Genomic DNA, 13,578 nt, shown 5'->3' on the forward strand with positions numbered 1-13,578 from the left:
TGCCAAAATGCTGGATGGTTGTTGTGCTTTCGGATTTACTAATCAAGGAGACAAGACTGGGCTGTGTTAGGTGAGGGATAAGGTAAAAGTAAACATTACCGTAGTTGAGCGGCGGCAGGGACCTGGCGGTTTTTAACTGTAGAAATGCAGCAGCGGATGCTGTAACGTTATTTGGATCAGATATGCCCAACGCATGCAGATTATGTTCAAATTTTTCTTATGTTGAAATGTGATCCAAATAAAATGTGACTGCTTTTGCAGCGTCTCTACAGTGGAGTCGCGGTGTGAGCCACTATGTTGGTCCATTGCTTTGCCCTCCAGGTCACCGCACATGTCACGTGACTGAAAACTATGCATAGTCATCAGTTAAGTTTTGCTACTAATTCAGCAGCACTTGAAAGCACCATGTCTGTCACATGTTGCTATCATGCAGCAGTGTAAGCTGCTTTTTCAGACTTCAAAAGTTTTCAGTCTTCATACAAGGGGGGCATAGTCTGTTTTATTGCTGCACCTGCAATACGTTTACACTTAACTGTAGACATTTGTGTTTTTGTATAGGTAAGAATTCTTCCTTTCTGAGGGTGGTGCGATGCAGATCTCTGGCTGAAGAATATAGTGTGGATTCAGTGAATAAAGATGAAATCAGTAAGTTGGAGATTAATTTCCTGTCTGAATCACCTGTTCAGTCTTGTTCCTGTCTTATGTTTAAGCTGACTCGAGTAGTATTTTCTCCTCTGGCAAGCTTTTTGAGAATATTCACCAATTAACGATAGCTGTGTGTCCTCAGCCTCAAGCATGGACAATCCAGATAGTGAGATGGTCTTCTACCTCATGCTTCGTGCTGTTGATCGCTTCTATCAGCTGCACTCCCGCTACCCAGGTATGGAGAAGTTTTATACAGATTTTTCTTTGACTTGAATGGAACAAGATGTGAAACACCTTCATGTAACCTGACTACTTCACAAAATCAAATTCTTTTTTGGGGGGTTCGGTAAGTTGCACATTTGGCTGTTTGGTCAGCGTCAGACCTTACCACCTTGTGCCATCGATAGGGAAGGAAAGTAATAACGTTTAAATGTGTAGATGCATGTTGATGTGGCCACCTACAAGTAAAAAGAGAAAGTAGTAGCTGCTAATATTTTAAAGTAATGCAAACTGCAGGCAATGAGCATTAAAGCTGCAGTTGTTTTTATAGCTCCTTTTAACACTTGCATCACTTGTTGGGTCTTTGGATGATATTGGTTGAGCCTTGTTAAAAATTAATAAAATAATTTCATCAGCCTAATTTCTTTTTTCTGTCTTTCCGCATGTCCTCACTTAACCAGGAGTTTATAACTACCAGGTGGAGGAGGACATCAGCAAACTGAAGCTCTGTGTGAACAGCCTACTGCAGGAGTACAGCCTCAACGTCAACATCAAAGATGATTACATCCATGAGTTGTAAGTCGTGGTCACTGCTGGATTTACAGATTAGAGTCATTGTGAAAGGCCGTGCCTAATAATTATGATCTTGTTCACCATTTTCATAACCTGCAGCTGTCGATATGGTGCCGCCGAGCCACACACAGTTGCTGCATTTTTGGGAGGTAATATTTTTGCACTCTTCAGAAATGGATTGAGATCCTAATACATAGCATATCCTGCCTATACAGTGCTAAGAAATCACAGATGTGTGTTTCTTTAGGATCTGCTGCTCAAGAGGCCATCAAGATCATCAGCCACCAGTTTGTGCCCTTCAACAACACTTTCATTTACAACGCAATGTCACAGACGTCTGCTACCTTACAGTTGTGAATACAGCTACTGATCCTGCGTTTGCTTACATAAATGTCAGAGAGCAAGATCAAAAGAAGGCATTTACCTATTTGCTTTAATAATTATAAACCGTAAACTGCACACCACTCAGTTGGAAGAAAACATTTTTGGAATGGGATAACTGCCAAAATGTGTGCCCTTAAACCTAAAAATGCTTCTCGTGCAGAAGATCAAACGTTGGGACTGTTTAGACGAAAGGTTTCATCAGCCACAGAGCCTTGCCTTCTTTAGAGTTCTTAAAGGGAAAGAAATCAGGATAGCACCTGCAGAGGATTTCTTCAAACTTTTTTTTTTTTGTGGCTGACATTAAACGAAGCTGGATGTAAACAAACCTTCATGTAATATTTTCATCTGTGAAACTATCACAGATGAAATTATCACAATTATCACAATGTAGCAGCACTTTGTATACTTTAGCCACAACTGGCTGTTAATGTATTGTTTGGAACAAGGTGGAAGATATTTTTTTTTTTTTGTTAAAATGTCTAAAAACATGTAACATATTGTATGTTGTATTGAACTCACTTGTATTACTATAAAAACATTCAATATTTTACCTGAATTAGTTTTTTATGTCATGTGTAAGTTGACACACATTCAGCGCACATGTTTTGCAGTGTGTGAAAATGATTTGTCCCCAGCTCATCTGCCAACTTTTGGGCTTGTGCAGTGTGATAAACACTTGGGAGTTAAGCAACAGGGACTTGTTGACTTGTTTAATAGGCAAAACAAGGATTACAGTTATTTAGCAAGAATAAATGTTAGATGATAAACATGTGACCTTCTTGAGGTTGGTAAATGTGACTTGCCCCCTGGCAGGATTCACATGCAACCTAGGTTCAAGAGTTTTGTTGGGAGTTGATGACATTATTTTTATCCAACACCAGAGGGCACTCTCTTCATATTTTACTATTCATTCGTCAACATGTAGTTCCAAGTTGATTTCACATACCTGTTCATTGAGTAATTCCTGAATGCTGACAATTAAATACAGACTGCATTTGACGTAATCAGCTGTACGATGTTAAACAAAAACTTTCCATTTTAATTATTAACCAATATGTTTGTCATTAACTCTGTCTAAGATGCCTTGAAAGGTAAAGGACATTGGTCTTCATAACGAGTATGATCTAATATGCAGCCCCGTTAGAGAGCCATGTTATGAGAGTCATTGTGATGTAACTGTTGGGCAGGGTGAAGTTTTTCATTTGTTTTTTTTTTTCCTCAGACTTTGGCAGAATGGAAATTTGCCATCAGCAGATCTTTTCCTTGTAAGACTACACCCCACCCCCACCCCATATCACCCCATGTGTCCCCATGCTGTGATCTGTCTCACATTCTCACACACACACCCTCTGTCTGAGAAGGATAGAGCAAGTTGCCAAGAAGTACTCTGGCCATTCCCTAAATGAAGATTTTGTCTACTGCCTAAAAGATTACTATGTGTCCTCAACCATCCACCCGCTGCTTCTTGAGATTATCATGTAGTGGCAGTGCCAGGTTTATTAGACCAAACCAGACTGTTTTCATTTATGTAAAGTTAGACACACAACCCACTATCTACTGACAAAAAAAAGCTTAAGCTCAGTCGAGTACTGTGCAAACGGTCATCAGAGGTAGAATAGTTGTTCCAATCTATGCCTCTGCAACCCATTTCCTTTGTTGTACAGTTTTAATACTAGCAAGCTTATCCTAGATCTGTCTGTGTCCACCTCTTAAATAAAGACAACATGAAGGGAGAAGGGTTTCCTTTAAAGCAAACATTACATTATTTAAACAATGTGTTTTACTGGTCATTTCATCACTTAGTTGCATGAGACATCTATGAAGGAAGATATTTGTCTTTGTTGAGTTACCCTGACCTATAGCAGTTAAATTTTTTTGTTTGTTGTCTCAAAGCAAAGTTATGAATTTTCACTGGTTTTAAGCCCTTTGTATACCCCTAAACATAATTGGTTCATGTCTATGTACTGTGGTTAATTAATGCTTTACTATTCAGTACCTGCTCCCACTGTGGTTGTCTCCAACTATGAGACTTCAAGACTCTTCAGAGGAGTCAAGAGGTCACAGCCACAAATTTTGATTGTGTGTCCTGCCAATTTCTATACAGCTGTGTCAGCATCCTAACATATAACATTCAGTGCTGACTATTTAAACATCCAAGGATTGCTTCAGTTCTTGCACTGTATCTGCTTCATACTCTCAGGGCCCTAACAGTAGCTGGTGTGTCTCCCTGTAACCTAACTCCCACACTCTAGTAAGGATGTTTACTGACAATAGATGACATAAAAACAAACAGGCCAAGGACACCTTTTTTCCCCTGACAAACATTTTTGGTACTTGGCCCATTGTGTTAATAATTCCAACACTAGAGAAAATAAAATAGCCACTTTGGGTGACTTCTTGTTCTTTGGTCAACTACGGTCAAGGTTGCTCTAATTTAAGAGGTAAGCACAATTTTCATATTTTTCTGCTTCAAAAGTAACATTTTTGCACTTATATTTTATGCAATTCAACTTTGAGGAGACAATAACGTGTATTTTGATACTTTACCTGAAGAGCTATGTTGAGCTGACCGTGAGATTTTGCCAACATTAGCATAAATGCCAGTTTGGGGCAAGTTGTCTCAATGACTTTGGGCCAGTACAAACAGACATATAGAACATGCTCAAAAACATTATGATGTTGTGTAATTAGCTCTGACAAAAGTCTTAAAATAAACTGTAAAGACAATGTTATAGCTACAGTGGCGATGGTTAGAGGGGTGGCACAATGGATAAGACTATGCCTTTGGTGTGAGAGACCCGCGTTCAATCCCCCACTGTCAACTGAATCCACCATTGTGTCCCTGAGCAAGACACTTAACCCCTAGTTGCTCCAGAGGCGTGCGACCTCTGACATGTATAGCAAATTGTAAGTCGCTTTGGATAAAAGCATTAGCTAAATGAATAAATGTAAATGTACAGTGTAGTTTACAGCAGCAGGCATATACCTGGATTACACAAGGCTGTATTCATGACACTGTATGAAGCAGTGTGCGTGTGGGGGGATATACTGTCTCATACAGTAGGCATGTAGTGTGTTAGTAGACACATACACACACAATATTTCAACATTCATTCATTTAGTGTGGTGTTTTAAATCGTGGCAACAAGGACAGTAGATAAGCCTGTAACTTATTTGTAATCGCAATGAGGAAATGGATTTTTGAAGAAAGAAAAGGAAAAGCAGGAAGGAAGATGGTTTGAAACCAATGAAAGACGGAGCATGGCAGCACACCACCTGACATAATGTTAAAGGCAGTCAGGCAGGTGAAGTAGTAGAACAAATCAATTAGGAGTACAACGACGGCTTTTGGCATAAATTACCATACTCTGACTCAGTAAAGTCAAAAGATTACCAGAGAAACTGAAAGTCAGCCAACCAACAGCTATGGTTGGTTATACAACACCACCAAGAGTTTTTCACCTAATTTGGAGGAGCGGCTTGTTTAATATATTACTAGGTCAGCTGACATTTATTTGTCCTGTCACCATGTGAGGTCAGCTTCAAAGGAAGAGAAGCCCTATTTTCCTCTTTTTGGACATTTCCTCATCTGTTCATTGATGGATTCAATTATGCCAAAGAAAATTCCCATTCCCACCCTACTGCTCACATCTGCTCCTACCATTCGACAGTAGTAGTAGTATTTTTTTGACAAGCCAGTGTGACACCTTACCTGCAAAGTGTTACAAGTGCACACTCCCTGCAGCAGTCTACAACTCCGTAATGAGATACAAAATATGTGCTCAAGACTTCCCTCTTTAATTTGGTATAGTGTGAAAAGTGTGACAACAAACCCTGCTCTGCCCCTATTTAAAGCAAAGGGTACATTTTTTTTCCAAGAGGACATTGCAAAATTGAGTGTGAACAAAATCTTGAAAAGATGAAGAATTAAAGAAAGGAAAAGTTCAGTTTGTTATGCTATATCAGACAAAATACCAACACCACAACACAAAAAATACAGTTACACTGATTGATATTATGTATAGCTGTACAGATGTATGAATGTAAAGATGCACACAAATGATTTGAAATCCAACATCTCAAAATCTATCTCTGCTCTACGTCCTCTGTCCCATACATGCATTATCAAGACCTCAGCTTCCAGGCTCAACGTATAACTGCTTTATCTTAAAGCCACAGGAGAGGCCCCGACAATAGATACAAGAGTGTGTGCCCACTTGTTTGTGTGTGTGTGTGTGTGTGTGTGTGTGTGCGAGTGTGTGTGTGTTTGGGTGAGTTGGGAGGAGGGGCTGGTCGTTAATGCTGCACTCAATCAGTAAACCAGAATCACAGCCTGCATCAGGGCCACACTGCCAACGACGATTCTCACTGGAAGCTTCCAGCAATAAAGGGAGAGAAGAGGGGAGGGAACTGGATGAGTCATCTTAGCGAAATAAAAGAAATTGCACAGTAAAGGTGGCAGCTTGGTGGTCAACTCTCCCACAAGGACGAGGGTTGTATGTCCCGTTGTCACACCCTGTCACTTGATAAAAGGTTGCACTTCACAAACACATCATGAACAGTGTTGGAGAGAGGACTGAAGGCAGTGAAAGGCATGTGGAAGACGAGGTTGTCTTCTGATGGCTCATGGCTGTTGGTTTGAGTCATTTACCTGGATGGGGCCCAACAAGTTCACCTCCTCATGAGGCCCAGGCTGAATTAAAACCGGCCTCGAGCAGAGTGGAGTGTTTAGTGTGTTTGCTGGGAGACTGCAGGAGGGTGGCATACTTTAAACCTCTCACAGGTCTGCTGAGAGCCTCTCCAAGTCTCCATTCTTTCTACAAACAGATGGAGTTGTGACTGAGGAATGCATATGTGCCATATACCATTCTGGAAATGAAGGAAAGACATCGACAGTGTAACTATGGATATTTAGGACAATACTTATGACTATAAAACCATCTACTGTAAAACTACACAAATGATAAAATGTACAAAGTATTTGCCTGACTGAATGAGAATGTAAATACTAGATAAGTGTTTAGAAATAATAAATTATTACCACTGTACATGTGCAACAGTGATTTGTTTCACTGTACTGCACCCTAACACAGTTTGTTAGTGGCCTATAGGCTCTTGTCATATTTGCTGTATACTTAACAGTAGCTCAGTGTAAGCTAGCCAGAGTATATGAGGGTAGAGATGTCCCAGCTGCCAGGCATGAATGGTTATATGCTTTCCAGATTCATTGTTTATGAGTTAATGTAACACACACACACACACACACAAACACACACACACACACACGGCAGTTGGTATGCAATCACCTGAAATGAGGAAGAGATATAAACATGACCTCTGTCAAAACAGGAAATTATTTGAGGACCAATCCACCTGTCTCCCAGTATATATATACAATGCAATACATACGCATGCACACATACAAACCAAGCAGGGAAGAGAAACTAAGGGCTGTGTCTGTGCTGCTTTACCAGCCTGGCAAAACAAATGCACAGCCATCACTGGGCTCAGAGCGTTTGAGCTGGAATTGTTGACAAAAACCTCATTGTTGAGATGCCATAATGATCTAGAATGATGTAAATCTGTACACTGTGTAATTAATTCCAGGTTTCTCAGCTTATTGTCATCAACTTATTCTGCTTTTTGGAGACTTTGCTGAATATGAGTCAAGTGGAGCTGAGCTGAGAAAACAACTCATACTTTGTGACCGACAGTCATCTAAATAGGCATTGTCAGACAATATACGTGTCTCACTGTGATCAACTTTTCATAGATATGTACTGTGTACATGAAATAACAACACATAACAGACAGAATGCAGAAAGCTGCAGCATGTAAACATTATCTGGCATACTGTAAATACCCCCACATAACTAACTCAAATGGGGGTGGTGATGGCGCCTTTGGTGTGGGAGACCTGGGTTCAATTCCCACTGTGAGACATCCACCATTGTGTCCCTGAGCAAGACACTTAACCCCTAGTTGCTCCAGAGGCGTGCAACCTCTGATATATATAGCAATTGTAATTCGCTTTGGATAGCGTCAGCTAAATGAATAAATGTAAATGTAATGTAAAATATGTGTGTTTGTGCAATGTGCACCTGTGTGTGGGTGTGTGTAAAATGAGCTGCTGCACGACATGTCTGACATTTGACTGCATGATCTTGGTAGAGTGCTGTTTTTGTAATTGGCTTATTGTCTGTACACACCTACAATCTATTCATCTGGATTCATGTTCGATTAGCAGCTGGGCCTTTGTAGAGGCTGCATCTCCAGATGGAGTCATAGATCTAGACTCCTGCTAGACCTGAGGGTGTCACATTACACTCCTAAAATGCACACCTGAAGGCACACACACATAAGTGATTGCACAAAATTACACCATCGGGCAGAGAGCACACACTGTACACACTCACAGGATATAACACAGTATGCTGAATATTTGAATGATTCATCTGCAGTCTTCCCAACTTCCTGGTCCAAGCAGAAGAAAAATTCAAATACAAAAAGCATTCACATTTTAGACATACAGCTAATGCCCATATCTTCCTATCTATCGATAAACGACACGACAGTATTTGTACGTGAGAGTGTGGTTGCTCATTTCTAGTATCATTTACTTCAAAAGTACATGAATGTGCTCAAGAGTACATTCTCCAGGGGCCATTCTTATCTCTGCCGCCATACTCGGACATTCTTCTCATCGCTGAGATCAGACGGAAACCAGGCAGCTGGAATTCTATTCTGGAGTAAAACACGACTCTGTGCTGCAATGTCTATGTTTTACGCCTTTGTGAGATACAGATCTACCCTAGTGAGGTAGAGACAAATTATTTCCTTACCTTAACAGGGCATTGTCAGTTCTTGTAAGTCCAAAGACTTGGAGAGGTGTCACAGCAAGGGAGAAGTTTTAAACTGGTCCATAGGGACTTTCTATAGATCTCATGACTTTCATTTACACAAGTGAAAGAGCAAAAAAAAACTACACCAACATGAACCACAGACACATCATGAGAGACGCTTGCATCTGTTAGCCTACTCTTTATCTCAGCTCATTTTTCAAGACAGACATTAATGACCACCACCTGTTTGGTGAAGCCACGACATTGGAAAAGACAGAGATGTCAACAGTGTGAGCAGTTTGTGGAAGTTCCAGGTGGTGTTTTTGGTCTCTGTAGGATTTGCGTGATGGATATTATTTTAGTTATACAACCTTTTGTATAAGTTTTGGTTTCTGTTATTCATAAAGCAAACTAGTAGCACACCATGTAGATCCAGAGGGGTGTATGTCTGTGTGTGAAAAAAAGAGACTGTGTGACAGAGGGATGTGCTCCACAGGGGAGTGTTTATGAAGAGGAGATGTTCAGCGTGAATTCCTCAGGTAAGTGACATGGCCTCTCTCTGTTCTGGATGAAGGAAAGCACAGCAGAGCACAGCCCAGGTTGTATATGGTAAACCCCAGAAAAAAATGCACACACAAACTGGAGCTCATGGGCTTGGAGAAAGTGGGTTGTAAGTATTTTAGAGTGATGCAACTCCACCACTGCAGAATCAGTCCCCAAAAATCTGCTTAATGTTAGGTGAAGTTAGTCATCTACCTTATTTATTATATGATACAGGATTTGGGAAAATGTCACCAAGGTCACAATCTCTATCTGTATATCTCTCACACACACACATACTGGGAGTTGGTAAATCAGCTGCATGGGGCCCTATACATGGTGTCAGGCTCAGTTCAGATCACAGCATTCTTCAAATTCCAGCCTGTAATTATACCGGCAGGTCTGATTCAGCTTTATATCTTTTATCGACAAACTGGAAGGATGGTGTCGATCATCCTCAGCTCCTTCTCTACCACACATTCATGTACACACTCATAACAGACGATAGAGAACAATCACCTAGTGAGAGGGAACCAGAGGCCCCTCCATTTTACTTCACTGTGGCCTTTTACCACCCAAACACTTTGAGAATATATATCTTCTTGTATTCATGAGTTTATGTGCCCACATGTGTGGGTGTACTGTATGAAGGCATTTAGAGGTTGAAATTGTGCGTGCATGGATGTTTGTGCTTTGCATGTGTCAGCAGGCCAGGAGATACGCTATTAAACCAGAGAGACCCATAAACGCAGCAGTGTGCCTGACAGAGTGGAGGAGGAGGAGACAGAGAGAGGGAGAGGAAGGGGTAACTTCAGCAGGGGATTGTAACAAATACATGATGTCTAATCCTCTCATTAGACAGCAGGAGGTGTGCGGCGCAATCAGATTCAAGTAGAGAGCTGCACTGCCATGTTGGGGGACCGAGGCCTGGCAGAGTACTGGGAAAGATGTCTGTGGCTGTAAGAATATTATCTAATGTAGACAAACACACAAGAACACACGCCAATTCAGTTCTATTCAGTCAAAACCTCTCTGTAAACATGCAGCAATGAGTCACACAGGAAAACATCTGATACAGACTTGCAAAGACACAAACACGCACATGTTGACAAGCAAATCTGAGCTGCTGGTGCAAAAGTTACCTTGTTTGCACGGCCTCTCTGTCTCCCAGACATCTCTTTGTCCTTCCCTCTCAAGGTTGAAAAATAACTCGTAACGTGTAAATATTATTATACAGTCTAAAATCAGTAATATATTTTATATTTTATAAGTTGATTTTTTAGTGATGTACCGTATTCTGCAAGTTCTGGAAAAGACAGGAATTAAATCATTAGTTTAAGTAATAATTTGACACTTGGGGAAGTATTTGGGAAGTTACTGCTCCTGGACAAGGAATAATCCAGCATATGTCATGCCTTCAAATACTCACGTTGATTTTTGTACTGATCAAACAAACAAGATAAAAATGTGTTAATTAGTGAGCTTTAGAGGTTCTGGTTCAGCGGGTTTAACTACTTTCAGACAGAGCCAGACTAGCCATTTCCCCATTTCCAGTCTTTATGTTAAGCAAAGCTAACAGGCTACTGGCTATGGCTTCATATATAGCGTACAGATATACGAGTAGTATCAACCTTCTCTGCTGATTCTGGAAGAAAAAGAATTTTGTTTATTTCCCAAAGTGTCGCACTATTCCTTTAAAGGATAATTCTTCTGTATTACAATTTCAATCCTATTTTTAGATTTGTCTATCATTCTGGTAATAACATTGTACTCACCAGGTGAATTGTTGAGATCATGAGGAAATCATATGCGAAGTGGCACGAGCTCTCAAATGATCATGCAGGCTTGAAACAAACCCACTGGTCATTCAAACTTATTTGGAAGATACAACAAACAACAACAGTAAGCTACAGTAAAATAACAGTTAAATGATTAGCTAACTGATTAGCCTGTTCCCCCTCGAATAGTGTTTCCCTACCATACAGAAGCGGTTAGGGCTTAGGTTAGGTTAGGGTTAGACATTGCAGAGATAACCGGTTGGGGTCAGGCTAAGATAAGGGGAAACACAAATTGATGGGGAAACAGATTTTGACACAACACGTGAAATTTGTTATTACTGATTTTGACAGAGCCAAGCTAGCTATTTCGAGTCTTTATGTTAAGCTAAGCTAACCGGCTGCTTGATGTAGCTTTATAATTACCCTACGGACATAAAAGTGGTATTAATTTTTCATCAAACTTGCGACAAGGACGCAAATGAGTATATTTCTCAAAATGTCAAACAACCACTTTAAAATGATTACAATCAGGATATCACATTGGAACTTTCATGGTGACCATCTCACAGGTCTCATCAGGTAACAGTGCCACTTGAGCTCTATCCACCCCTGCTCTCTACAATCTCTACAAGCCTCCCCTTCCTCACCCCTTCCCCTCTTACAGGCACGCTTTGAAGAGAAACAGGACGTCTCCTCTCAAAGGAGTGTTTTACATTCCATGTTCTGCAGCAGGCTGTGTCCACTGCTCTGAATAATAGAACATTGTTTGTAGAGTTTTCCACAATAAGATTGTACTAACAGTTAAGAAGGTTAATTAGCTCTAATCTCATATTAGTGTGGATTCATACAATGTATACATCCAGTCTATGTACGCTATGTAGAATGCTGCATGCCCACTTCTTTTGCACATGCACGTGAGTAATCTAATCATTCTCCTTAAGCCTCCGTGTTCAGTAAGCAATGCAGCAGGGGTCATGGGAAAGTCAGCAGCTTGTACTTGTAGCCATACAGCAAAATTATGAGGATAAATCATTGTTATTTTTTTGGACAGAAACTTATTGGGAACCTTTCTGGGAGGTTACCTCTTACAAGTACGCATAAACACACACACACACACACACACAGCTCTCCTCCCACCCCACTCCCTCTCTGCTTTCCCTTGAGCATCAGCTGAGTTGGCTGTCTTGCTAAGCAGTGCCAGGGAAGCTGTTGTCTCTGGATGTCAGTAATAGTTTGGAGTGATGGTCTGTCCTGACCTGCTTTGCCTGACACTTCTCCATCCGAAATGCAATGTAGTGGTGGGTCTGGGTCACGTCCCAGTGCCCGGTGCTGAGTCACTCTGCTGGCTCTACCTGTTTCAGCCGCTCATCAGGCTGGTTTGCCAGACGACAGAGTAGCAAAGTGAAGAGGAGGGACACCCATCTTCATTACTTAATCCTGCCCTTCTTCCTATTGTGTCTCTGTGTACATCCATCCTTTCTACCGCAAAAACTTCCTCTAATTTTTCCTACTTTCAATGTCAGTATGTTGTTCACTATTTATGGGATGGGGCTGTCAAAATGTTCACAGTCAGCTTGTCAGTTCTGATTTCTGTAAAAAAAAGACAAACAACATAGAGCTGAGAATTCTTTTTTTTCAACACTTTATTTCTGTCTTCTCTCATCTTTTATTCTCACTTCACAAGGCACATTCTGTTAGTGATCTGATGGGTTCATTACAGAGTAAAACCGATGTGTTTCTATAACATAGCAACATAGACTTACACATTTTGTGAAAGTTACTGTCTAAGCCTTTTGAGCACAGTCAAATCAAGTATGAGTTCTATAGTCAGAATGTTATAGACCTTTACTAAATTAGCAACATTCAAGTAGTGATTGGTAAGATGAGATAATTTCCTCTGGCATTAATTCTAACACATTCACACGGCATACTTGCAACCTATACATGCATCTCTAATGTATCTCCAATTTGAGATCTTACAGTCATTTGTGAAATATGACACAGCAAGCATTTGGACGGACCCCTGGCTTCTAACTATTAAATTATGACAGGGTAGAATGAAGTTCTAGTACTTAAAAAAAAGTAACTTCAACCCTCTTTAACCCAAGATCCTTAAGGACATGAATATAGATTACTGGACTTGTCAATGGTTGCTAGAAAATCAACACTATCAAATGATTACACGCTGTACCCAATAACCGTGGTGAACTTGATGTGTAACATTAGAGGGCGGTGGGACTGGTTCCCCTTCGAGGGAACTCGAACTGCATCGGTGACGACACTATGGGAACGCCTCTGGGCGTGGCAGGGCTGAAATCATGAATGAAACTACTCCAATCCTATTGGCGTTGCTAGAACGGTAGCGTGTGACGGCGTAACTGGAGGTGTATATAAGCACGCTGGCACACCGGACACATTAGCTTTTTTCTATTCAGCAGGCACTCTGGCATGTTCGAGACTACCACAAGAAGATCTAGTTACCTGGAAGGAGAAGCAGAGGAGATGGCTGGTGAGCAGTTCAGGCAGTGTGTCTTTCCATGCCCGCGCTACATCACGGCTGGGGACACTCATGCCCTGTGTGTTTCCTGTCTGGGGAT

General features: G+C 40.9%; 1 protein-coding gene across 1 annotated transcript; it reads left to right on the forward strand.

Annotated features, from left to right (window-relative positions):
• The first annotated feature begins 504 nt into the window (after positions 1-504).
• On the forward strand, positions 505-2,371 carry LOC123958811 (NEDD8-activating enzyme E1 regulatory subunit-like). Its single transcript, XM_046032461.1, has 5 exons — positions 505-645; positions 788-880; positions 1,326-1,440; positions 1,537-1,586; positions 1,685-2,371. The coding sequence occupies exons 2-5, from the start codon at positions 796-798 to the stop codon at positions 1,792-1,794; spliced, it is 360 nt and encodes a 119-aa protein (XP_045888417.1). The 5' UTR covers positions 505-645; positions 788-795; the 3' UTR covers positions 1,795-2,371.
• Positions 2,372-13,578: the final 11,207 nt, after the last annotated feature.

This window comes from Micropterus dolomieu, linkage group LG20 (assembly GCF_021292245.1).
Source record: "Micropterus dolomieu isolate WLL.071019.BEF.003 ecotype Adirondacks linkage group LG20, ASM2129224v1, whole genome shotgun sequence".
Taxonomy (NCBI): domain Eukaryota; kingdom Metazoa; phylum Chordata; class Actinopteri; order Centrarchiformes; family Centrarchidae; genus Micropterus; species Micropterus dolomieu.